We start from the raw sequence: 26,284 nt of genomic DNA, 5'->3' as shown, positions 1-26,284 counted from the left end.
GTAATTGATATGTTTACAGCTCTATTTTATCCGCAACTCAATTAAAGCCGCGTCAAGCTGTGACAAGCCATAAACCGAGGAAGACAATCCAACAATTAGAGTCTCGATTTGTATCTACCTTGGCTGGCTTTCGGCTGCCTCGGCTCACTTTCGTTTTCCATTTCCATTTCGATTGGAAGTGTGAAAGGTTCACAGCGGCTGGGTGATCTTCAGGTGGTCGCCATTGATTCGGGGTTAATGAAACCAGAGTGATCTTCAGCTTGCCGATACCATCGCGATGAGCTGACGACAAGTTGAGGTGATCTCTCTTCAGCAGATAAGATCAACTGGGCTAAGATGTCTGCGATACATCAGAGACAATTGAGTGACAGTTGATCTTGAGTCGAAGATAATCTCGAGAAATATCTGCTTGGTTCCTATGCCCCCAAATAACTCACCTACCCATTAACCTTTAAAGCTTTTAGTGATCTGTTGCTACCCCTCTTGACAGATTAATTACATGGCATGCAAATGCCTTTTGTTTACTCAAGACAGCTACTAGAAATCAATCGCCGGACTCTTGGGATCTGAGCCCTGCATATAAGACCAAACCTGGTAGCTTTACCGATCTCTTGCCCCCAATTTGCTTTTAATTGGCCAACCTAAATTGCTCAATATCAAGTTTTTCCCTTAGTTTTGGGTCGCCCAACTTCGGTTATGTAAAGTCCTCGCAAGTGAAAAACAAGCTGATATGAACGGGCGCTCGTTTGACAGACTTACTGAGTGACTGAACCAGCTCATATCTGTACGTATGACTCAATGGGCGGGGGCACCCCAGTTATTGTGGCTCATAAAGGCGGGGAAAAAGAAACAAAGTGACTTTACACAGAGCAATTAAAAAGGCATCACAGCACTGCAAGCAAAAACGAGTTCGCCCTGAGCCTCGCGGTCCGCAGAGCGCGAATCGAAATTGGGATACTTGTTGGAATTTCTGACGAGGATCACAGGAGTCGCAGTTGGAGCTCGGAAAAGCCTTGCCGAAGCGTGGCCCCGGCATCTGGAAAATGTTCGTTAATTGCACAAAATGCAACTTCGCCATTGTCACAGCTCGGGACTTTTACTTTGGATGTGGATTTGGGTTTGCTAAACCGAAAACAAACATTCGACTTCCTGTGCCTCATCAAAAACCGAGAGACATGCAACATGAAATCGGCTTTTGTTGTTCGCTTTGTTTTTCTCTAATGATTAATTGACTTTTGCACCCAAAACACGTTCGATCTTTGTTTGATCTCTGCTTCCTTTGGTGGCCAGCTCCTCCTCGCCTTCCCAGTTTTCTCGTCTTTGTTCGATTGGAAAATTGCTCTTTTAATTTCCACCGACATTTCTGGCGGATCGTGGTTGGTATACATATTTATGCATTTTTCCAAATGTGCATCTGTGCAACCGTTTTCGGCCGCGAGATGGTACCGTGAGTTTGTTTGTTTTCGTGTTACTTTAAGAAATTGTTAACCAATTAAATATTAAATAAAATAATGCGAAAGTGTAACCTTTTTATCCAGCGGTGCTCTTATACCTCACTCGTTTTAGTCTTATAAAGATGGCTATATTATTTGTAATACACATTATTATTTGATCTATACTACTTTTCCCGCGTGACACGAGCGCATCTCGAGGCGAAGTCACTTAGCTCATGGTTTATGATGTTTGTCTCGGAGTCGGGATTCAAGACTCGGGAGCTTGCAGTCCAGAGAGTCATGTGTGTGGCTGGTTTTGTTTGGCATGGTTTGTTTCGGCTTGTTCGTGTGATTAATTTATTGTTCAATACAATTGCGTATGAATTATTGAGATAGCGTCAGAAAATGACATGCAACGGCCGCCGACGTCGCTGCCTCAGGTGCTTACCAACCTCCCCGACTGCTCTCCCCGGTAGATCTCATTGTCTGATCTCAAGGCTGGGAAAAGCAAACGCCACTCGAACCTCTCTTTGTGGACGTGCCCGCCGAAATATATTTAACGAAGAAAACATGAAAAAACACCGAAAAGCGCATTTCATAAATGCATCTAGCAGATACTGGATACTCGAAATAAGAGTTCGCATTGTGTGTGCCTTTTTCGTATCGCCTCGGCACTTTCACATTGGGTGAAACCATTGGCCGAAAGTGTAACTCTCAACGGCTAATCATGGGGGTTAAGGTTACCTTTTGAGTCGCAGCCTGAACTTGAGATGGAGTTCACGTGATTAGTCGGGTGAAATCGCTTTAAACGAGCGATATTTGGGTCAGGCTAATACCCAGGCATACACCATCCCCTGCAGGAAACTAACGGCTGAACAAATACATACTCTGCCATTCAAGGAACTACTCCCCAGGCACCCACGTGCGTACGTCCTTCCTGAATGTCAATGCTGAGCCAAGACCCCACTTTTCAGAGTTAGAGTTCCGTCTGTGAACTCTCCTCTTTATGGATCTCTGACATGCAAACTATATGAACTTTTCACTATAATAGAGAGGGTGTTTGGGTTTAACTACGAGGTTGGTAATAAATAAAGGCGAGTAGTTGTAAGGTTGTCTTATATTTGGAATAAAGTGTACCAGTTAGGATATTATCGAAGATTATACATAGATTATGATTTGCTATTTCTTTTTGCCATATATGTGTAAAATTTTGAGTTCATCAATTAAAAAGGGGGTCTAAAGGGTATCTTCGCCTCCCCAAATATTTTATTCTGCCGAAATTCGCGGCCATCGCGTGTTTAAGCCAAGCTTAAAAACGAAAACACGAAAAAGCAGCCGGCGGCAACGACGTTTGTTGTGCGGCTTGTTACTGTTGTTATTTTTCGCTGCGACCGATGTTTGTTTGTTTGTTACCCCCGAAAATTAGCCGGTTAAAGGTGGTGGTTGTGGGCAGACGTTGAATTTTAATTAGCAGCACTTGTGCTGGCCCGCTGTCGGGGCGTGTCCCCGCCCATAAACGCTGTAGGCGAATATTTAACACATTTCTAATACCCAAACAAACAAGCAAAAACGGCACATCGTCGCGCAGAGACATTTTATAATTACGGAAAAAATTAAACCCCTTTATTGGCGTTTTTCCAATGGGCGAGCGAACGTTCAACGACCTGCCGCCAGGTGGCGCCCCAGACAGTCTGTCTCACTACTTTTTCACTCTTCGTGCAATTTACATTGTTAATTTTGCATTTTTGGTTTGTATCTTTTTGCCGCAGCGGTAATTAAATAGTCATAAATCAGACAACCGCAGCGAAATTAAACAACAAACCGTTTGGCATGCGAGGGCGGCATTCGATTGAAAGTATTCCAAATTGCATTTAATGACACTTGAGCAAAGTGAAAATAAACTGGAAGAAGCGATGGAAAGCGTCTGGAAATGGTCATGGAAAATTGGATCTGGATCGTAAATTTTATAACAATTTAATTGAGAGCATTCCAGAGTGGTACTCTTTTATTTATAAACTCTGTTAACCTTAGAGTTTGAGGTCAGGCTTAACCACCAACAGTAGCTTGGGAAATGTTTCTGAGCCGTGTGGTTTTCTACGCTTTTATGACCTCTTAAAATGTACCCTGTGAGTTAGTCAAAAATAAAGGCATTAATATTTTTCAGCTAAATTTAGCTGCATTGCGTGCCATATTTTCCTCCCCAATAAATCAACAAAATCGCTTGAGAAATTTGACATGGCTCTGAACAAACAACTCTCCAAAGGCCTTCCCTCGAATCCGCCGCTGCAATTGGCACTGCCCAAGTCATTTGCATCTTGCTTTTTGCCCCGCGGCTCGACAGTCTTCATTAAGAATGCAATTTGCGAAAGATCACCACCGACCAAAAACCACCGGGCCAAGTTAGAAAAAAGAAAACCACCACCAACCTGCACCACCAAAAACTGAGTGAGCAGCCGCAGGTTCCGTTTTTGTGCGGAAAGCCACTTGACAAGTTGTTTTATTAATTTGTCAAGTCTTTTTGGGCTGATGGGTGAAATTTGTGGCCCCAGAAGAGGAGATGAGAAGACAGCAGCAGGTGAAAATTAGAGAATCACCAAGAAGATGGAGTTGCAAGGAAAGAAAAATGCGACAAAAATTGGCTGGAAAAGTAAGGCAAATTGTGCGTATGCAAGAAAGGAAGAACTTGAAGTCCGAGGTTTTCTCTTGGCTTTCTCACTTTTCCATTGGCCTAAATCTGTTTCCTTACTTATAGTTTAATTAAGTTTTTCTTGGAAGGATGGGTAAAATAATAATAGTTTAAACCTCTAAACCCCTGTAAAGAATAAGCTAGCTTTTTATTGAGTTTAGGTCACACTTTTTGTGCCTGGTAGGGTCACACTTTTTAAATCGTTTGACTAGTGTATGGTGAGGCATATTTAATAGGCGCCAAACACTCTTTCGCGTGGGTGTGCTTTTGACTGCGAAATTACATGATATAAATTTCATTTCACTGGCCAGAAAAAGGCAAATTTCACATTTGTTTGGCCAAGGCGGACAAGGAGACGACCGCTGACTGCTGACCAGTGACAGTAGCCATCGCCGGACCGCCCACTGCATCCTCCCCTGATGCAGTTGCGGCTTTGCAACATTGCATGTTGCTTCTGTTTCCACGCCGGCGACAAGTGAATGTTGTTGGCTCAGAGGAGAGAGACAGAGCAGACACCCGCATTGATTTTTTGGCCCCACTTTCCCCCTCAACTCCGCCGGTTCCCCGAATACCGAACACCAAGTCCAACTCCCACCTGCTCTTTTCCGCCAGTCTGGCGTTTTCATTTTCATTTCCATTTCATTGGACTCTCTCTGCGGACGGGCGGCTTTAATGAGTTGATTTCTGTCTCGTTTGGAAAATTGCAGTCTCCGTCTCCGAGGCCCAAGCTCCAAGGTGAAAAGTCCGCCGTTGTTTGAGGAGGTTAGGTTAATGTTAATGTTAATGACGTTTTTAAGCGACATGACGTGATGCGGCCACTGCTGCAGTTGCTGGTTGGCTGCCAGCTGTGATTGCTGATGCTGCTACAGCTTCTGTAAGGCAATTTTAATTAATTTGGCTGATTGCTACGGTGCCACAGACCCTCAGAAACTACTGACAAATGACTAACATGGCTGTAGATGATCCGAGCGATAGGCAATCGATCAGTAACACGAACTTCGAGGGGCAATTGGTTAGAAAGTCAATCCAACTGCATTAATAATTTGAGTTTCATAATAAATTAATGTTCATATTTACTGAGCCTTCCCTTTTAAATGTATATGAATCTTAAATGAATCCTGCGAGCAAGCAAGTGCGCCCAAAGTTTACTCGATTATGCTTGGATGTGCAAACAGGATACCCACCAAGTTTGCCTGAATGTGGGAAAACTTGAGTGGTTTCATGTGACGCCTACTCAAATGTGAGTGTGCATTCCTTCCTGGAAAATGCACAAAGCAAAGTCAAAGTCATTGGTCCTGCCCCTTCTACCTTTTATATCAATGTCATGAACTGACAGCTGGCAAAAGTTTTGCCTCCCGCCTCCTTGGAAAATACAAAGTGCATTGTCAGTGAGTGTCGACTAATTTTTATTGATTTTGGCTTTGCATGCACTTGTTCGGAGCGGCTTGAATAAAACATGAATGATATCCCTTCCCCATTTCGACGATAAACACCACGAATTCTCGCCATTTATTGCCATGGCAAATGGGTTGTGGAAAGACGAGTTTAGAACCTGTCTTTGTTATTCCCCAGCGCTTCGGCCAGACTCTTCTTGCCTGAGGCTATCTATTCAAAACTAATTACACGCTTTGATGTGGGGGGAGGAGTGCTCTCCCCCATTTTTCTCTGCACCATTAGTCAGCTGTTTTGGGCGCATAAATGCAGTCATGGATACGATTTTCCTTTTATGTTTTCCTCGCCGTTATTATGAGCACTTGGAGAGCAGTGCGAATGCACTTATCATCTCTGTTTTCCTAACGGTTCCACAAATAGAGCGGCGGGCTTGAAAAGTGGGAGTGGCAGAATGCGAACACCCCCAACATTCAATTAGAACTCGATTTTTGATCGATGTGCGGGGTGTTGGAGGTGCGACCACGGCAGAACCTTAATTACTTAACTTGGAAAATCAATTTGAGGCGCGGTGTGATACGAAAACCTAATGTCTTCGTTTGGTGTGGAGGAAATGACTTGATTTCGGCGGCATATTATTATGCTGAGACTTATGTTTAAGATTATTTTCATAACTGTAAATGCACGAATTCTATGCACTGTTTTAATTTATTTTATCTCCCCTACACAGTTACCTCGCATAAATTATTCAGGGAGAGATTCCACTTACCAACAACAATAATACCACCTCAAAACCCAAAGCTGGAAGTGCTAATGATGCAACGAATCTTTCTCGCTCCATCTTCGCGATCTGCGGCTGCGATAAACTTATCAAAATTCATTTGTCTCGCGTGTTTCCCTAATTAATTATCAGTCCCGACTTTATTTCCTACCAACCTTCTGCGGCAGAGATTATTTACAGTGTCTAAGGGCCCCAACTCATAAGGCTGAACCCTTTTGCGCTCCATTTCGCAGCGGATTAAGTAAGCCTGCCTGCGCGGTGTTAACTGGGTCAATTGGAAAGTCGGTTTTATTATCAGCACGGCTCTTATTTTTTGGTTTTGCTGCTCTTCCCCATCGCGAAGTGCGTGCCGCAAAGTGAAGTCAAGTGTGGTGGAGTGGTTAGTGGTGTTTGGGAGTGTTGGCCTGACTGACTGAACTGCACTGGTGGGCAGACAGGTACGAGATAAATGCGTTACGGGAGGGAGGAGGAAGCCGAGTCGGGTTGATGAATGGATTTGGTTTACTTGGGAACAGGTTGCAGGTCGCCATCAGCGAAGGAAAGCTGACTTCGTTCTGGGTGTGCACAGAGTGCCATAAAATTGAATTATACCCCAGTACTTGAAACGCGAAAGTTCTCTGGGAACGAAACTAGCCGGCATTTTAAAAAACTAAAGTGCGGTTTTAACAAAGCTAAATGATGTGCCTTTCGCAAGCATAAAACTGGCGAAAAATGTATCATCCCCTATAAATCCATCTAAATATACCTAAAGTAGCTACCACCAAGGGGTCTTCGCTCAGTGATTTTTCGATAAAAAGCTCTAGCAGCAAAATATCTCCCTTACGATTCGATTGGCTCAAAGCCAAACCCATTAAAATCGTAGTACTGCGATATTATGCAGCTTGGCTTTGGTAATGAAATATTCAAATGACAACCAGCCGGGTTGGGCAAGACCTCACAACATAGGAAAATATTTCAATTTTTAATGCTAATTGCGTGCCAAGAGCATTGGACAGCCAAAGCGGAACGACCCTGAGTGGAGCCCATGGATGTCATATTGAATATCGAATGTTGATCGACTTCGGAGAAGTCTGGTAGAGTATATGGGAAATCAGGGGTTTGTGGGGAAATAAAAAAAGTATGTTCTCGCTTTGAGAAACAGTAAAAAGTATATTATATTTAAAAAACTACTACAGAGAGTTATCATCCTAAAATGAACGAATAGTACGATCTGAAACCCTACAGATTGGAGATGCAAGTCGAGTATACAGACAGAGCTGTGAATGCCACTCAACGCTTCAATGGCAGCCGACCAAGGGGCAGTATTGGAGTGCAACATTTAGTTGCGTGCCGAGAAGGGGTGGACAGACGGGGGAAATGTGGGAGGCATGAGGCGGAAAAGCGGGGGCGTGCGTGCCAGTGCTCAATGAGAAGTCTCGCAAACACAGGGACAGAGCCAAACCATAATAAACATTTAACAGAGTTGTGATAGTTGGCAAACGAAAAGTGCAGTGCACAGGGGTCTTTCAACGAAATAAAAAGTCTATGAGTGGAGGAGCCCCACAAGTGACCATTAAAAGCAATTGAGGCGCCACAAAAAAACAAAAAACAGCTATACAAAAAATCGAGACAGGGAAGCCACCGCTTGATGTCTCCATTAAAGCTGAAACCTCTGCGTGGGTTTTCCCCCATCAGAAACGAATTTTCCAAAAACGGACAGTGCAAAGCCCTGCAGCTTAAGGTTAAAGGCTCACTCAATTTGCCCACCTCCACCTCTCCGATTTGCATCCCTGGATTTTCCCATAGCTGTGCCGACAAAAAGGAAATTAATTTATATGAAAAACAATTTTCTACGCTGGCCAACTTTTTGCTTTTGGGGCCATGGGAGGCAGGAAAAGCGGCATTGCGTGGAGGTTTTTCTATTTTCTTGTTATTTTTCCAATGTACATTGTTTGCAAAAATGTTTTTGCTTCCACAACTCGTGTTTTGTTTTTACAATGAATTTGTTCGGGTGCTTCTTAAACTTGAGTTTTCCTCGGGATGTGGATATGGTTTTCGCTATTAGTGTAAACTGGTTTGCGCCTTATTGAGACATATCCGTTGTTTTTAATGCATTTAACATTTTCCTTGGGAATTATGTCAGTTGGCTAAGCGCTGAAGGGGCGGGAAAAGCGAGGGAGTGGTCCCAATTGGTTTGCAGTTTCTTCCTCGTGTTGTTTGGATGTTACCAACAACACAGCACGCATTATGCGCCCGGAAAGGGGGAGTTGGAAAAGTGGGCGGGGAGTGGTCGGCAAGGGTGTGGTTGTTGGGTACGAGTTATGGGAACGGGGGAATATTGCACAAATATGCATTCATTTTAGGGGTATTGTTTGTTAATATGGGAAATCATTTGACTTATTTTTAATAGGGTCGCCCACTCATGTAGTAGAAAATCGAAAAATTCCAATTAAAAGTATATATTTTTGATAAATCTTTATCAAAATAAAAAAAATGTCTACCCTTGTTGTTAAACTTCTATATAAAAATGTATAAATGTTTATACATTAAAGTAAGCTTCTGAGTCCATTAGTCACCATCTTTCGGAACCCCTTCAAGCCAGTTTCTTTGCAGTTCTTTGATAAATTCCCCATTAATCTTTTGAGCAATTCCTATAAATAAACGCACCCGTTCCTTATCCGACCACATGCACAACGTTTCAAGAACTGTACTCCCAACTTCAACACGCCTCATATGCGGGCTTTTTCTTGTTTATTTCTCCTTGCTTTATTTACGCGGATTGTGCGCTGTCAACATATCACAAATGTTTCTTTTTACTCGTCCAATTTTCAATTTGCCGCTTTATTTTCTTTCTTTTTCGGTTTTCGAATCGAACACGACAACTCAAAGTTCTGACATCATGCTCGGTTCGCAAATGGGTTCCCAGGGTTCCAATTAAGTTCAGGGAGTGCCCTCGATCCCGCTTCTCAATCCCAAAACAAACTCCACTCGAAAATCATATTAAATTGTATTAGCAAATTTATTGCATTCAACCCAAAGACATGACAGCGTTATTCGTGGAAAAGGGGGGTCCAAACCACGCACAGGAAAACGAGCTGGCAAAAACACACCTTCCAAAGGGGGTTAGGGGACTTTTGGGGGGGCTTGAAAAGCCGGCAGAAATGTCAAATTGGCAGACAAAACTGTTACAAAATTTGAATGGCAGGAGGGGGAAAGGGGGAGTCAGGGGGCGGGCAATGATTGAATGAACGACTGACTGAATGAATGCATGATTGAGTGAGTGAGTGTCTGCCTATCCTCCTCTCCTCCAATAAACCTCCTCCGATGCAAATGCTTTCAAGTCATTTGCCAATGCAATTGGCAAACAAGGAAGCAAAACGAGCTGCTGTCATTTCAAAATGATCCGCACAGACAGCTAAAATAAAAAATTGCAGAGGGGTGCGGGGGAGGCTGATCTCGCCACAAGAAGCAGAATCCTCCGCCGCCTAGGCGACGCCACAAAATGTATAAAAAATAAAGACTAGAAACAAATGGATGTAACACCGAAGTCAGGGATAGCCTTTTACATTTAAGTACTAAAAACTCGACTGACGATCTTAAAGATTGTTTTATTTTAGTGTAAAACTACTTTTGATCACACACTATCTATCTATCACACACTATTTTTTAGTATGTATAACCCTTTTCCCCTTATACTTCCATAACAATTCCAAACAACCCCTGCAAGAGAGTATCTAACGAAACACCAAACCAGTAAGAAATTAATGAAAATGCAAATGGGAAGCGACAGCCGAGGAAAAGCGGGAAAACTGTTCGATTCGCAAATAGCGTTGAATTTGTTCAGGTGGCCCACCTCAGACTGTCTGGCCTGGTCTGGTGTCGTGGCTCCATCCCCATCCCCAGCTCCTAGCTCAGTGGGTCAACGAACTGTGCACGGACCACACCTCACCCAAGCCCGGCTGGAATATGACCCACCGACTTTGATAAACGATTCGAGGCGATTTCATAACTGACCCTGACACGCCCCGTGGAAAGGGAGCGAAACAACCTTAATGATCTCTAATTAATTTGATTCAGGGGATTACAGAGTGGAGGGATTTTCCGTCTGATAAATTGTCGAGATCAGCTTGTCTAAATGGGGATCAGTTGGGGGACTCGAGAAGAATGTTGCAACAATCTCAACATAACGATCAGTAAAGATCTAAAGCGATTGGTAACGATCCCAGAAGATTGTTGGAATGTTTTACATGACTCCGGATCCTAAAAGCCAATTCGACATGTACTGAAAGAAACCACTGATTTTCCTGTCATTTAAAAGCGTATTCTGAGCTAGGGTTTGGAGCATTGAGCTCAGTTGCAAACAAACGATCGAAGGGTAACGTCGAATTTTTGATATTTTCTTTATTTTTGAAAAGATAGTAAAAGGAAAATCTATAATCTGGCCAAAAAATACAACAGAAAACATGGCGGACGATGACGACGCGCAGTTCGACACCGTAGACTCGGAAGCCTCGAAGACTTTTCCGATGCAGTGTTCGGCCTTACGGAAGAATGGGTTTGTCATGCTGAAGGGACGTCCCTGCAAGATTGTGGACATGTCCACCTCGAAGACGGGCAAGCACGGGCACGCCAAGGTGCACTTGGTGGGAGTGGACATATTCACCCAGAAGAAGTACGAGGACATCTGCCCCTCGACCCACAACATGGACGTGCCGCACGTGAAGCGCGAGGACTACCAGCTGACCGACATCAGCGACGACGGCTTCGTCACCCTGATGGGGGACAATGGCGAGATACGCGAGGATCTCAAGCTTCCGGACGGGGAGCTGGGCGGAGCTCTGCGCTCAGAATTCGACGATGGCAAGGATCTCCTCCTCACGGTGCTGGCGGCCTGCGGAGAGGAGTGCGTCATCGCGATGAAGAACAACGCGGGCCTGGACAAGGGAGGGCTCTAAGGAGCGACCATGACAATGATTTTATGTCCGAAATACACTAATGTGGACCACACTAGATACAAGTTATTAAAGCTCTGGTTGCGAATTTTCGTTGATTTGATTGGGATTTCCAAGTGTGCTTTTGGAGAACTACGCAATTCGTTTTTCTGACTTCAATAGGTTTTAATTAACATTTATAGTTATTTAATTGGTTTATATTACTTTTAATTGGTGGATTTAATTGATGTTGGTCCGATGTTTAAGCCAGCTGTTACATTTAGCACATGGATGGCTGGATAATCACAAAGTGATTAATCTTTGTAGATATAAATCGGCTGTCATTTGATACATCCTATGCTCATTCTGCGGGCTATGGGACTTGAATTGCTCATCTATCCTCATTAAGTGTTTTTTGTGACTGGCAAAGATATATGAGCATAACAAACATATAAACTGTATGTTATACATTTCGTTTTATGATTTTAGACACAAGGGGGCACCTATGGAGCAGCAGGCCATGCTGGTCCCCTCATCCAGCCCCCCTAGCCGAAAATGCCACTCTTATGGAGGAGTCTGTGGCGAGTTGTGGACTCCCTCACAGATCCACCTAAAAGAATGCAGGACCTCAGCGTTCCCCCAAGTCAACTGAGTTTCCTCACCCATCTAAGTCAGCGAAGCGAGAGGATATTTCCACGACGAGCCCGATACCCTGTGCCCTCCATAAGTCGCCATGTGGTCTTCTCGCCCAGCACGTTGGAGCACCAGAAGAATCGCCAGGTTGTCGTGCAGGCCGAAACCTCGGCCTTCCAGAACTTCGTGCGCGAGATGTACGAAGCGTATTACCAACTTTTACTCTCGCAGGAGACGAGAAGACACTGCCTGCATCCAGAACTACAGCTTGGCAATCGTAGGCTGAGATTCAAGGACCTCGTGCTGCTTCAGAGGGTGGCCAGAGATTTGTGGGCGAAAATGGGCAAGGAACGAAAGCAACCGTACAAGGATCTGGCCATGATGGCCCTCCATCGAGCGAGTTTGCGCCTGCCGCCCGATCCCCATCGAATACCCCCACATCTTAGGAGGACTTCCAAAAAGTTACAGAAGACTAGATCGGTTTTTATTCGGATATAGAAACCCTTTCTTCCGTTACCCAAATTAATTGCGGTTGCCTATTTCAGACGATTAAATAACTGACTCAAGTGCGACAGAGCTGCTTGCACCTTTAGTAAACCTGATTTAATTTGATATGCATCCTCTTCTCCCGAAGCAATTTAGTTAGACAATGCTTCCTACACCCCGTAGATGGATCAGGGCTGACCGCATCTGCATGTGATTAGCATACGGATTACTTTGTCCATATCCGGCCTACGTGCGCATAATTAGCCGCTCTTTAATCCGCCTGCGCTTCCATCTACGAAACTTGGAAAATGCAAGGGGAAATCATTTCTTCGGCTGGGGAAATCGACGGGAGTCGTTTAGGAAATAGATAATTCGTCGATTTGTAAGGGAAGTTCAAAGTGATTTTCTTACGTCATTTCCATGCATCAAACGGTGTTCATCTATAACTTACCTGTAAATAAAAGATGTATGCATTTATCAGTAAAATGGTTTAGTATATAGTATAGTAAACGCCCATAAATATACTCTTCCGACGCAAACATTTCCAAAATCGACCACTTGACAACTCTGTTAGACCCACACATCCCATAAATAAACCTGAATTCCTCTGGGAATGCACCAACTCAACTCCCTTCCCGGAATCCCCACACACCCAAAAACGAGGCCAAAAGCGAAACCACTGCAACTTGAGGCAACTTCCAACTTTTAGGGAATTTAATTGCACTTTCTGGGCGAGATCAAGGGGCGGGTTGTATAGTGGTTGGCCCGGGGCGTGGCACTAGACACATTTGTTCACACATTTGGCTCGATGAGAAGGCGCCACAGAGTCGTGTGACATTTTTGTGACATTTTAAACGGAGAATTTGTTATTTCCACCCCACACACACAATTTTAAAATGGGTCAGCGATGTGTTACCAACAAAAAATAACCAAAACTTCTTCACATAAATTACCTCCTTCCCAGGCATTTTTTCCGTTTTCCCTTCTGTTTGGTAACCCAAAATCCCCAATCGAGGACTCCGCCCTGCTGTCCTACTTATGCAATCGATGCTTTCCCAAAAGAAAAAGACTTAAAACAAGTGTTGGGCCCGAGGCAAGGGCCTGACCGATGATTGCGATGGACGACCGATCGATCGATGGATCGATGGCTTTCCCCTCCTTTTTTCGGAATAACCTATATATTTGCATGCGCCCGGAGACAAAAACAAATCGAACATTTGCTTTAACGATAATGCTGCTCCCGCCCCTGCGCTCTTGCCACATTTCCACATCTTACGAGCGGGCCTAGCAATTAGTGTTCGCCATTTATGGCTCACACACTCTCAACAGGGAAAAGCTGGGAAAACCTCGAGGAAACCCGTTACGCAATCTGCGAGATAAAGCTTAGAATTTATGCCCCGGCTGCTAATCATCGGTTGCCGCGCGATGACTGCGGACTTTTCAGTCACTAACCAAGCTAACTATGTGGAATGGATCATGTGCTAAGTGATCGTCATTATCCCGAACCGTCTGGATGCTGTGACAAGTGCAGGTAGTTGAGTATCGTATCGCCTCCAGGGAGGAAGCTCAGAGTACTCCGCGTTGATGGCTTTGGAAAGAGGAAGAGTCCAGGAACGAGTTAGAGATGAGGCGATAACTCTGGAGCAGGTTTATGTTCTCGCGCGTCGAGAAATTACGATGGGGACCGACTGCGAATGTGAAAGTAAACTTGGGTTGGTTCTGAGTGGGCTTGCTGGGTGATTAGGAATTCCTGAGGAATTTCAAATGGGGGAAAATGGTGCTGTAAAATATTTAATGGTTTTTTCAAGTGCTGGTGTACGATTTATTGAAATAGTTTCTAACGCGAGAATAACCTCTATTTATAGTATAGGCAAACATAATGGCAGGTTAGAAATTATTGTTAGTATTTATCAATGACACATAAAATATAACTACTCTACCATGAAAAGTTGCGTTAAACAACTCGAATATTAATAAATCTTAAACCCATATAAATACCATCTAAGCACTGTCCCTACCATTGTTAAATTTCCCGTTCTTTGACATTATCTACCAATACACCCAACGAATGGGGCAAACCAAGCGACACGTTTAAGTGCAAAAGTCGGCTGACGGATTGATGTGGCTTCACGTGTGTCAGCACCACCGAAACCACAAGATACGAAATAGAAGGCACCACACACTCGGCCACAGACACAGATACATTTCGCAGAGTGCAAAGAGAACTGCAAGTTGGTGTGTTCTGCTCGTTCTGTGGGTGAGTCACCACCCAGTTTGAAACTAGTCATTCCCTGGAATGTTCCCGTCCCCCAAGCACCCACTCCACCTCCTTTGAACGTCACCCTCTTTGAATGAGCACGAAATTGCTAAAACCACATTGAAAACAACAAGGAATACACAGGGAAAAATGTTTTTCTGCAGTTCATTATAATGTAATTATAATACTTAGTATAAGTTCTAAGAATTCCTCACTAATTTTTCACTGAATGTAGATTTGCAAAGATTGCAAATGCAATTAGGAGCATTTTTCCAAGTGCACAGGGAAAAGAAGAAAACGAAGGAAAGAGCATAAAATGCAGGAAAATTGGGCAGGGTGGGGGTTTTCAGCCAGGGGATCGGGGGCGTCCCTGAAAAATATCGATTTCGCCTGGCTTACGTCTGCTTCCTCTTCTCGATTTCTCAGTTCCTCAGTTTGTTGGTTTTGTTTTGCTTGTCGCCTGCTAAGAAGGCATTCACCTCATTTTCCCCAGTGGTCAGAAAGTGCAGAAAAAGTTCGGGGGGTAGGGAAATGCAGACTGACCAGAGGATCTTGCATAATGGTCGCCTTTGTACGAGTGTGCGTGCGAAGAAGGCTTATCTTCTCTTCCCTTTTGCCGATCGGGAAGAGCCACCAGTGAATGAATGGATCGATGGATTCTTCTGGCCCTTCTTCCACAACTGCTGTCTTACACCCTTACAAAATGGGTAAGACAAGTACTTACAAAAATATAAAACTGGTAAGATAAGTGGCTTTTGTTTTGCATCACATTATTGAAGAAAAATAATACTAAATAATAGATAATTTTTACAAAAATGTGCCACAACATTTGATTTACAACCAGAGAGTATCTTTAACATCCTCTTTAGTGCCTTCCCCTTCCGTTTAACTTTCATTTCTTGCATGGACCAATAAAAATATTATTTCCCTGCCAACTTATGATCGCATCTGATTGTGCCAATTGATCTCTGGCTCGAGGTCCCCAGATCGTATTACATGCGAGTTTAATTTCTCATTTATTTTTTGTGGACCAGCAGGCAAGACTGCCAAAAATTGGTAATAAGTTGTTTGTCCCTCAGCCTCGTAAGTTCTTTTCGAGTGGTGGTTTCTTTTGTAGGTTCCCTGCTTATCTGCAGAGTGTTTCCTAATGAGTTTCGCCGTCGTTCTCTTTTTTCCATCACAATTGGCAAACTGTAAATTAATGTCACCGAAATGGCAGCCAAACCAATTTTCAGGCGGGGAGGGAAACCGCAAAAGAGGTAACAACAAGCGACAAGACCGGGCCAAAACCGCTTGTTGAACCACTGACAGATTTCCCTAGCTCTCCGACCGCCCCGCGCGTCAATTCGTCAATTGTCAACATTTGTCAGTCTTAATAAGTTTTGCAAATGTTTAGCAAAATCTCCACTTATGCTCATGTTTCTGTGGGGTCTGCGGATGGGAATGGGAATGGGAAATGGAGGTTAAGTGGGGGTTTACTGCTTCGGTTTCGGGTTGGGCTGGGCTCTGGGACCCATGGGGAGATTTATGCTCGCCTTGGGTAACTTGGCAAAGTTATGGAAGCCGGCCTGGAGCTGGAGTAACATGTTGATGAAGTTAAATGGTTGGAAACGTTCCATATATATAATATGTTTATTAGCTAACTAACGAAATTGTAAAGTTCATATACGTTTTCTGTTCATCTAAGGGAAAATTAAAACTGAAAAAAATACTTTTTAAGTATTTCAGCACTCTATCTACACTAACAGCAAAGTGAATTAAATTAAGAGATCTGAGTTCGATCGAACCAGTTTATTCTACGTTCCGTAATGAGTTTAAGTGCCCTTTTTACCCTCCCACTCAACCAGTCTTCTAGTTACCTTCTCACCTCCACCGCAGCCGACAGCAGTTTTCAATTTACTTTTCGACCAAATCGAACCAGACAGGCACTGAAAGCTGGCCATTATCTCGGCTTAGCACTATCCGAAGCCAAGTCGCGGCTCTTGACCAAGACCAAGACCACATCCCCGAAACAAGATGCACTGCCTCATTTGCTGGATTTATGGACTGCGAATGGACCGAGACTCATTGTCCTGCCTTGGGGGCTCCTCGAGCGCCGTGAAATATGAATGTGGAACCGAGGGACAGGTGACCAAGGCTGCTCGACGGATACCCCTTCGTAGACCAGCATTCGCACGTCTGCGCAATTTGCGGCATGCAGCCAACTTTCACATGGCGAGGCAGGCACATTAACAGGCCCCCAAAATAAAAGTATAAATAAATTCGCTGCAAAAAACACCCACCAACTGCGGGGCCCCACGGAAAATTAAGTCTCCTGCGAAAATTCAAATGAAAGTGAAGTGAAGAATTGATGGACACCGTGTTACCTTTATCGTGTGTGTGGTTGGGTGGGCGTGTGGGCGTGTGGGCGGGGCCATTCCAATCCACTCACACACTCGCACACACATGACAAATGCCTTGGAAGGCTTGAGCCCGAGCCCAGGTCCCCTGGAAAAGCGCTCGCCAATTTAATTTATGAGCCTAGCGATCTCAATGCGATGACTATCTCCCGACGAAGCGTAACGCCCTCCTGGCATCCGACAATCCAAAGCCGTTAGCGGTAACCAGGGCCGACTAATGCGATTAGCTGGAGATGGACGTACGGCGGAGTTGCCATAGTTAAGGCTTCTCAATAGCAACTGTCATCAGATTTATTATCATAAATATAAATATCGATATTATCGATGTTTTAGAAATATCGATTTCATCGATTGTGAGTTTTTCTTTAATATCGACATCATCGATAGTTGAGAGCCAACTCGATAGCTTTACAGAGCTGCACATTGATCATTTTTTGAATATAAGCTTATAAACAGTATTATATACGCCACACAAATAGGTGTTTTTAATGGCCTCATCGAGTCACGCGCTCATCTCTAACCCCAAACTGTAGCAGATTTATCGAATGCTCAACAAGCTCGATTCCCGATAAGCACACACTCCACACATGAAAGGGAGGAAGTTTTCCAGGTGGAAGGAAAATGGCAGTGTGAGGAGGAGGAGGCGGAGGAGGCGGTTGGCACCCGTTGGGGAGCAGGCTAAAGGATCGCTGGTTCATTTCGTTATCCGCCATCCGATTTGCTTAATTGCATAAATTTTTATTTGCCATGGCCGATCAGGCATTGCGATATGCAAATCGGGATCTCCGCCGGTCCACAGGAAAATCGCGAGAAGCAAGAGCGATGGTTGGGCGGGGTGGAGAGGAAAAGCCGCGCATTAAATCACAAAAACTGAAAATGGTAGCAAGGAAAACCGCCGACTAGCGACTACTTTCGCTTGAGCCGAAATCAAGCCGAAAAATAAACGAAAATTCTTCAGTTGACAGCCAGCAAAAAGCAAAATGCAAAATCAAAGAGATCTTCGGGTGTGCTCGAAAAGCCTGAGCTTGTGTGTGGGAATTTCGGAAATTTTCCGACCACATTTTCTTCCTCTGCAAAGGTCAGTGTGGGACTTTTACTTTTTTCCTTTGGCAGCGGCCTTTCTGGGGTCTTTTTCTGTTCACTTTTGTGGCCCGCGGCGATTCGGCGTCGGTTTTGGTTCACAGGTTTCACGTTATTAATTGTTCCCTGGGTAATTAAGAGTGCCGGCAGAAAGTGCATTTGGATGTAAACAGTCGGTCAGTCAATCACTTTAAGAGCTATTTTATTGATACCCATATATTCGGAGGCGTTGACTTGCTATAAATTCAAAGCGAAGGCGGGCCACTGCGAAAGTTGCACGTTTAGGTGGGAATAGCAGGTCCTGGGGTGCACTTTCCGCTATAGAAATATATGCTATCAAAGGTTATTTTAGGAAAACTCAAACTTTTCTGGGCTGTATTCTTGTTTTCCCAAGACCAATAAAGGCAGATTGTAAGTTAACCGTAAATCACCCCGTATCAATGAACTTTGCCCTGCCCCGATAACGACTCCCCATGGCCCCAGAGTAACTCCAATCTATCCACAGACAATTTGGTTTAATTTCAGGCCCCAGCAGATGCATTCCAGCTGAGAACTTTGACAGCCATTCTTCCTGGATCCCTCCGCACTTCGCCGAGCTATGAGGAGAATTCCAGGCTGTCAAAAAGGGGAAGTCGCTGTAAATCAAATCCTTGACTTTGAGAATGGCAAAGGCAAGGCAGATCGACCCTCCACAATTCGCCTTGAATTTCCACCGCATGTCGCACATGTTTGGAGCACTATTTATAACCCCGCACCCCCTTCTGGCGGAGAGCTCCCTCCACCAACTCTTCGCTTATCGCTCTGTGGTTCATTAAAACCGGAGAATCGGAGAATCGGAGAAGCAGAGCGAAGCGAGGAAGACAGAAGACTGCACAATTAAGTCGGTGGAGAACACAGACGCTCTACAAGTTACTCTGCCACTTCCAGAGTTGATAATAAAAATTCCTCTCGCTCTTCATCATTTCGAGGCGCTTCTTCACAGCCGTCTATTCATAGAGTTGTTTTCTAGTCATGATGGAATGGCTCCGCCTTGTATTTTTAGACTCGAGCGCACAGCAGTTGCAGTGCGCCTTTGAAATGTATCTTCTGGCGACTGCATCTTAGCCAGCCATTCCTAATTCAAGAATCACCGAGTGAAGCAGGGAATGCACCGAAAATAGCTAACTCTGGACTTGGCACCAATTCAGAATGCAGCTTTGCGTATCCCTCAGATACTTTGGCGGCTGTGGCATTCCTCGCAAGTTAATCACCCCAATTATAAGGTGGCCAGCGGTTTGGCTAACAAACTTTTAATTGCGCTAAAATGTGCATCTTTGATGTCCCAAATACTTGAGTTAAAAACGATTTTGGTAAGGAATTTTCGAAAGGCCAGCCTATCTCTTAGGCAATGGCTATTTTTGGATTGTGCAAAAGGGGTTTTAAAAACCAATAAAAATATATAATAATATAATAATAATGTTATACCAAGTTTTTGGTCTCGAATTCCACCTTATAATCGCTTTTAGCTTAATGACTTGAAAATGGAGACGAGACGGTGGCTTGGTGAATAAGCCAAACAAGATCTGTGGACACCTCCCTATAGACACACCCCTTCCCCGTCGAGAAACGCTGAAAAATGCGAAACTATTTGAACAACAAGCGAACCGGTTCCAAATGTGTATTAGCTGTATAATTTTGTGTTTCGTCTGGCGAATTCAAGGTTAATTTTAAATGCAAAATACATAAAGCTGATCTGTACAAATTGGCCACCCGCTTCGCACAAAGGAAATTCGTTAGGAGCTGGAAAAGATGGAAATTAATTAGCGACCGGCTAATGATTGACTTCAGCAGCTGACACAGTGGCCAAATGAGATTTTCGTTTACAGATAGTCTGACATAATTTGTAGGCGTGTTTTTCCACCGAATCTTTTCCAGAAAAACATGCAGCAAACAGTTGCATGTTCGTGTGCGTCAGAAGAAGCTGAGGAGAAAAGCACAAGCTTGATGCGGAAATGCAGATAACAAATCAAGGAGACGGAGAAAATTGAGAGGAAAACCTTTGGGAAATTAATGAGCTGCAAACAATGCGGACATCGTTAGGGGGAAAAGATTTCTTGGGGAAAACTCAAAAAGGCGAGGGCAGAAGACGAGGGAGCGAGGTCAAAATATTTGGACACCGAAAAGACAGAAAAAAGTAAAAGTTACACGCTGGGAAAAGGGAAAGGGGGATCCCCAGCTCATCTTGATCAACAAATTGAAAAGACCTTATTGATGCAGCCACACGTCACTCAGACCCAGATTCATTTATCAAACCCAATCAAACAGAAACGGAAATGGGGGATACCTCTATAAATAAGTGTAATAGAAATGCAATATTTTTGGTATTTGCTGGCACTGAAGGTATAACAAAAATCACAACAAATATTTCCCAATGGGGAAAACTGGACCAAGGCAACAGCTATAACGCCAAATTATGGCTGCCACAAGAACTACCAGGTAAACGCTCCGCTTTTCATTTTACACCTTCCACTGAAAACACAGCCATCAATTGCCTCCTCCCCTTCAGCCCCCCACCCATTAACCCTTCATTTTCCGCTGGCTGTAAACAAATCAAAAGGAGGTCAATCCATACTGGCAGAATGAAGTGGAACAACAATATACAAGGAACTACAATAGTTTGGGACTTGAAATGTTTACGGAACTTCGACAGGCGATTGCAAAATCTCGAACGCAAAGTGAGATCACTTGGGAAACTAGACGAGGAGGATCCTACTGAAAGATTTCCGCAATAAAGTGTAGTCCGGGAAGTGTTGCGAAATGAGTTCGAGCGCATTTATAAAGCTGATAATTACAAGTTCCAGGGGCCCCGAGGAGGGGAATTTCAGATGAGATCACACTGTAATGCTTGCGCAGCGAAGCAAGTGAATCAATGATCAGGAATGCTGTAATTAAACTGAGGAGCAGAATAAAGAGCGCCTGTATGGGGTAGAAGTACTGCATGGTATATCAGGCAGTATATCACCGAAGGAGGGGGATGAATGGCAGGAAGGGGTGCACATGGGCAACAAGGGGTGCGCGAGGGTGAGCCTCAGAATTAAAGCAAATATAGCAAGATAAACATCGGAAGTGTGCCAGAGAAGCCATATTAAAACTGGGTGTGCCTGGAAAAGTTCGTTACAAAATGTTTGGCATCTACCACTTTTCAGATACCTTGAACTTGATACACATATTCAGATATTCTGTATAAGCAATGTACAACTTCAAAGAATTTGGATCTATCATCAAAAGGGAATACTATCTGTAATGAACATTAATTGTTGAGAACTTTTGCAGTTTCATTCCCAAATTAGTTCCAAAATGAGGAAACAATGGGCCAGAAATCCAAAGATGATCTGGCAGATCTTTGTAAGCCGAGTTCTGTTTTCCTGGGGAACCACAAAACTTGGAAATATTTTCCTGACCTTAATTTGGCTCACAAAGAAACGATAGAAAAACAGTTAGAGGAAAGTGGAAATGCACTCAATCGCGATAATCAAAGTCGAGTCTTGGCTTTATTTCTATAATTTTCCACTTCCTCCTGGATGATTTTCACTTCTCCCGCAATTATTTTTTCGACACTTATGAGCCCCGAAAAGAGTGTGGGACAAAGATCGGGAACCAGTCTTCGGTTTCGAGTCTTCGGTTAGGCAATTTGGCTCAAGTGACCTAAACCATCCCACTACTAATGAGCCATTAACACGCTTATCTCACAGGAGGAAGAAACATGGCCAAGAGACCGAGGAGACCTGGCCAAAATTGGCCACGCACATGAGATACCACACGAGATGGGCTTTGGCCCAGAGACTCGGCACGTGAGCGTTAAAGCCAAAACACTTTGGGGTTAAGCTGGGCAAAATGAAAATGAAAGAGCCGAGTGGCGGCGCGAGTGGAAAATAATATGAATTTCCTCAATTAGATTTCCCAGTCGCTGACCCCAGAGCAGGCACGATGTACTCTGTGCTGGGAAAACCGAAGGAAAGCCCGCGGGGCAAAAGACGAATGCAAATCGCATTAGGACGCGCATTTAATCTGCTCCAAGGCATCGCCTCAACCCCGCCCCAAGGAAAATGGGGAAAACAGATGGCGCGGGAGGCGTGGGGTGGGAAATCTAGGAAGAGGGCACTACTTAAACGGTTTTCCATTTTCCATTCCGCTGGGTCAGCGGGTCATCGAGTGGGCGCGCGGGAAATCGGGAAAGCGAGATGAATGCAATATGGAAATCAATAAATAAAAACATTTTCATTCAAGAGCTCGGCGGGGAAATGGTTGTGGGAAAAGGTCAAAGAAACCCATGTTCAAGTGTCGCCTCGGAAAATGGAAAATCTCTCTTGTTTATAGAAATGGAATGGAAAATGAAGTGCGAAGTAGGGAGCTACTTGAAGGAGAAGGATCCTTAACTGGAGACTTGAAACCACGAAATGATTAGCTAAATATGCATAAGAAAATTGTTTAATTTTCTTGATCTTATTCCCACTTTTTCCAATTTCAATATTGCAATGCAAGCATTTTCCAAAAAATTGTTTATTTCCTGGAAGTCCTTTCTCCCGTTATGTCACATGCGTTCTCTCTCTTTTATCGCTTATTTTCCAGCTGTCGGCACTTCACCGATGTCAAAACCGATTGATAGATAAATAAAAATCAGCCCACGCACATTAGTAAAAACAACAATTGAAACTCACAGTTAACACACACACAAAGTGAAGAGAGTGGCCAGGCGGTTGAGAAGAAGAAGAGCGGAGAGAGCGAATGCAATATGATGGCAGTTATTACGAAATCGCAATCGAAACATAACGGTAGATAGGAAAGAGCACCAATACAACAAAGGGAGTTGGAAAGAGGTGTTTCGTGAAGGAGGGGCAGCGGCGGGTTGGAAGAGAAGCCAGCGATCGCTCTATCGCGCTCACACACTTGCTGACTGCACGAATTGCAGTAGGGGGAAAGAAGAAGAAACCAGACGAAGAAGAGAACAAGAAGTTAAGAACAAAATAGAGGAAAACGCAGGCGCACACACACAATTGCTTCAAGACTGTATTTAACTCTATTTTGTTTTACTTCGCACACTCACTTGTTTTTTCCCAGACGCCGAATGCTCCTGCAGACTCCAATTGGAATTTGTACTGCGCTGCAAAACTGTTTTTTTCTTCTTCACTTCCACACTCACACCAACGCGCTTGCAGCGGCTCACACAAGTGCACGCAATGCAGTCGACTGCGGTTTATTTTATCAAAACTTTACTTTACTTAGCCACTTTGTGTTTTCGGCTGTTTCGCCAGCGGTTTTCTCACTTTTCCTGCCTTTCCTCGGTACCTTTTCGGCCTTTTCTCAATGCTTTTCACATGCACTTTTCAGCGACGCCAGCACACACATGCACACACACACAGGCACACGGCCAGGACTGCTTCCTCTTGTTGCGAATTCCTCTTTAGCCGCTTATTTCCTCCGATTCTGGCTCACTTTTGGCACTCTAAGCGGCTGAGCTGTTGGCAATTCCCCCTGCGCGCGGACATAAACACTTACGACGGCCTGGGACGCGGCGACTTCCTTCGAAAACGAACACAAAACACAAATCAGAGTGCTGGCTGCTTGGCCAAACCCTTTCCGGGGTTCTTTATCCGTTTATCATCACTTCTGGCTCATTTTACCATGTCGCAAACTTCGATCAGCACGCGCGCCGCAAACCACAACCACCCGCAACAAAGGTTTTTTTTGATTTTTTGTCGCTGCCAGAGTGACCGCTTTCGATCGGGCGGACTTAGACCGGTTTGGTATTTCGCGAAAACAGCTAGAAATAGCCGTAAATACTAAAAATACTATTTTAGCAAAGGCAACATTCAAGGCTTGGAACTTCGATTGATCTTAGCGGCGACTCAAGCCAAGTAACAAAAAGCAGGGCTGGAATGTTTTCTCCTAGCTTTATTAAATAATTTTTAAATGTCTCGTTTGTATTAAAAAACGACTTAAGCCAGGGGAACCAGCTGCCGTGGAACTAGCTGTGAACCAGTTCGATACCGATTGGTCGTGCTATCACTGTTTTGTTTTGGTTTTTCCCTGAAACTTCTTTGTTTTCATAGGACTGGAAGGAGCAGAAATAGTGCTACATGTCGCACCGCCACCAGGACATCCCCATCCGCCCGCGATACGGGTATGTGGACGAGGAGAGTGGCCAGGCGGAGGGAGCAGCTGGGCGATCCGGAGCAGGGGCCACGCCCGCCTCCTCCTACACGGAAATCCCATTCCTGGCCCAGTACCCGGGCGCAGTGCCCGAGCACGTCCTGCAGGACCTCACGCCCACGGCGGCGGGTCATCCTGCGGTGCCCGGGAAAGTCACTGCAAAGGGACCCAACGGCGAGAGCTACGTGAATCTGGACTCTGGCGAGGACGATCCCGAGGAGGAGGACGATCCCCTGGCGGAGGAGGACAACAGCAACTCGAATAGCAACTCCAAGGACAGCTCCGGGGACCTCCAGCGGCACAGAGCGCGGGCGGAGAGCAGTAAGAACCCCGAAGCACCCCAAAACTCTCGACGGGATTACCTAGATTATCTGTTTTTCCGCCCGCAGATCTGCCCTACGAACTGGAGGGCGCCAGCGACTCGGACGGCATGCGGCACTTTGTGGCCCACGACTTGGAGGCCAAGCTGCGCGAGGGCGCCCACACGGACTACTCCTCGGAGCACACCACGCCCTCCACCTCGATGGCCGGAGCTCAGGCGTCGGGCAACGGCCTGCTCACCCGCAGATTCCTGCAATCCCGCAACATCCCCGAGGTGGACGGCAGTGTGCTGAGCGACATCGAGCTGGAGGCCCAGTACCTGGCCACCTCGGTGGACAATCTGCTGGAGAACCTGGGCAACCTGCTGCACTCCATCTCCTCCATCACCGCCGACAACGTGGAGGTCCACCGGAACGCGGTCAACAAGCTGACGGACACCCTGGACGCGAACATCAAGTGCCAGTACCAGCTGCTGGCCAAGGCGGAGGAGATCACCAAGTCGATGAAGCCCACGGAGCAGCTGGGCCAGCGCATGTAAGTGGGCCGATCCCCGCCAGACCCCCAAGATCTAATGGGCCTTCTCCTCCCCGCAGCAGGGAGATCAAGCGGCTGGTGGACATGCTGGACAGCACCATGTAGAAGAGGGATCTGCCATCTTGGAATCTTGTGTTTCTAGTCATTCCGTAAATACATTTAAGCTGAAGAGGATACTTCTGCATCTGGTTCTCTATAATTTCTAAACTTCATGGCAATCTTTCAAGTTCATCCGTTACCTCACAGCTTCTCCACCTTGGCCTTGATGATCCTGAGAGGGTCCACAGGACGGTCGTTCTTGTCGGTCTCCACCATTCCTATCCGCTTGACCACCTCCATGCCGGTGTAGACCCTTCCGAAGATCGTGTGCTTGCCGTCCAGCCACTGGGTGGGCGCCAGCGTGATGAAGAACTGGGACCCATTGGTGTCCGGTCCGGAATTGGCCATCGAGAGGATTCCGGCGCCCGTGTGCTTCAGATCGCCGTGCAGCTCGTCCCCGAACTCCGACCCGTAGATGGAGGTGCCGCCGCGGCCAGTTCCCGTGGGGTCGCCGCCCTGGATCATGAAGTCCCGGATTATCCGGTGGAACACCACGTTGTTGTAGTAGCCCCTGCGCGAGAGCTCTGCGAAGTTGCGGCACGTGTTGGGGGCGTGCTTCCAGTAGAGCTCCACGGTGATCTCCCCCATGCTGTGGGGCAAGGATATTAGAAGAAATGTTATGATAACCACATATTGAGTGAGCACTGTACCGAGGCATTCGCAACTTACCTCGTTTCCAAAGTGACGAAGTGCGGCTGCCAGGCCTTGTCGGGAATCCCGCCCGCGTTGGCTGGGTCTGTCAGGGATAGCATTTTATATATTCCTCTTCAAATCCGCGGACCTTAAAACGAAATTAAGTTATATTTGTTTATGTTTTGTTCCTGCGCCGCTTGAAGTGTGACCAGCTACCCAATCGATTCCCTGCTACTTGGCAACTCTGAAATCTGGTATATTTCCACTTCCACGAGGTATTTTATTCGCGCATTCCCCTCTTAAAAAATGATACATGTAAAGCAATAAATAAAATAAAGCACCTCTTACGCTGAGATTTTTTTTATTTTCCCTACATTTAAGTTTGAAAAGTGGACGCTGCGTTGCAGAGTGACCGTTTAAGGTGCTCTTGGCATATTTGGTATTTACCCGTCGG

General features: G+C 45.2%; 5 protein-coding genes across 6 annotated transcripts in view; 3 read left to right on the top strand and 2 right to left on the bottom strand.

Annotated features, from left to right (window-relative positions):
• Positions 1-23,794, bottom strand: part of LOC108028650 (klarsicht protein) — a 116,009-nt gene extending 92,215 nt beyond the window's left edge. For both annotated transcript variants that reach the window (XM_017100578.3, XM_017100586.3), the window contains exon 1: positions 23,138-23,794. The gene's annotated coding sequence lies outside the window, so the exon portion shown is untranslated. The remainder of the gene's footprint in view (positions 1-23,137) is intronic.
• Positions 10,612-11,308, top strand: LOC108028678 (eukaryotic translation initiation factor 5A-like). The gene has a single exon (XM_017100618.3). The coding sequence runs from the start codon at positions 10,732-10,734 to the stop codon at positions 11,221-11,223; it is 492 nt and encodes a 163-aa protein (XP_016956107.1). The 5' UTR covers positions 10,612-10,731; the 3' UTR covers positions 11,224-11,308.
• Positions 11,693-12,429, top strand: LOC108028670 (uncharacterized). Its single transcript, XM_017100606.3, has one exon. It carries the CDS (start codon positions 11,755-11,757, stop codon positions 12,328-12,330), a length of 576 nt encoding a protein of 191 aa, XP_016956095.1. The 5' UTR covers positions 11,693-11,754; the 3' UTR covers positions 12,331-12,429.
• A 231-nt stretch (positions 23,795-24,025) lies between the features above and the next one.
• LOC108031268 (BLOC-1-related complex subunit 6) lies at positions 24,026-25,285 on the top strand. The gene is made up of 3 exons (XM_017104512.3): positions 24,026-24,564; positions 24,633-25,098; positions 25,158-25,285. Exons 1-3 carry the CDS (start codon positions 24,171-24,173, stop codon positions 25,201-25,203), a joined length of 906 nt encoding a protein of 301 aa, XP_016960001.1. The 5' UTR covers positions 24,026-24,170; the 3' UTR covers positions 25,204-25,285.
• Positions 25,273-26,080, bottom strand: LOC108031279 (peptidyl-prolyl cis-trans isomerase-like 1). Its single transcript, XM_017104524.3, has 2 exons — positions 25,867-26,080; positions 25,273-25,786 (listed from the first exon to the last, which is right to left on the bottom strand). Exons 1-2 carry the CDS (start codon positions 25,947-25,949, stop codon positions 25,339-25,341), a joined length of 531 nt encoding a protein of 176 aa, XP_016960013.1. The 5' UTR covers positions 25,950-26,080; the 3' UTR covers positions 25,273-25,338.
• Positions 26,081-26,284: the final 204 nt, after the last annotated feature.

The sequence above is a fragment of the Drosophila biarmipes genome, chromosome 3L (genome assembly GCF_025231255.1).
Source record: "Drosophila biarmipes strain raj3 chromosome 3L, RU_DBia_V1.1, whole genome shotgun sequence".
NCBI classification, from domain to species: domain Eukaryota; kingdom Metazoa; phylum Arthropoda; class Insecta; order Diptera; family Drosophilidae; genus Drosophila; species Drosophila biarmipes.
This window is presented reverse-complemented; position numbering and strand designations above follow the sequence as displayed.

Excerpts from the sequence above, each read along its gene's own strand:
- LOC108028678 (XM_017100618.3), top strand. The coding sequence starts at position 10,732 with ATGGCGGACGATGACGACGCGCAGTTCGACACCGTAGACTCGGAAGCC.
- LOC108028670 (XM_017100606.3), top strand. The coding sequence starts at position 11,755 with ATGCCACTCTTATGGAGGAGTCTGTGGCGAGTTGTGGACTCCCTCACA.
- LOC108031268 (XM_017104512.3), top strand. The coding sequence starts at position 24,171 with ATGTCGCACCGCCACCAGGACATCCCCATCCGCCCGCGATACGGGTAT. Across the intron at positions 24,565-24,632 it reads CAGAGCGCGGGCGGAGAGCA|ATCTGCCCTACGAACTGGAG; the intron begins GTAAGAACCCCG and ends TTCCGCCCGCAG. Across the intron at positions 25,099-25,157 it reads GAGCAGCTGGGCCAGCGCAT|CAGGGAGATCAAGCGGCTGG; the intron begins GTAAGTGGGCCG and ends TCCTCCCCGCAG.
- LOC108031279 (XM_017104524.3), bottom strand. The coding sequence starts at position 25,949 with ATGCTATCCCTGACAGACCCAGCCAACGCGGGCGGGATTCCCGACAAG. Across the intron at positions 25,787-25,866 it reads TTCGTCACTTTGGAAACGAG|CATGGGGGAGATCACCGTGG; the intron begins GTAAGTTGCGAA and ends CTTGCCCCACAG.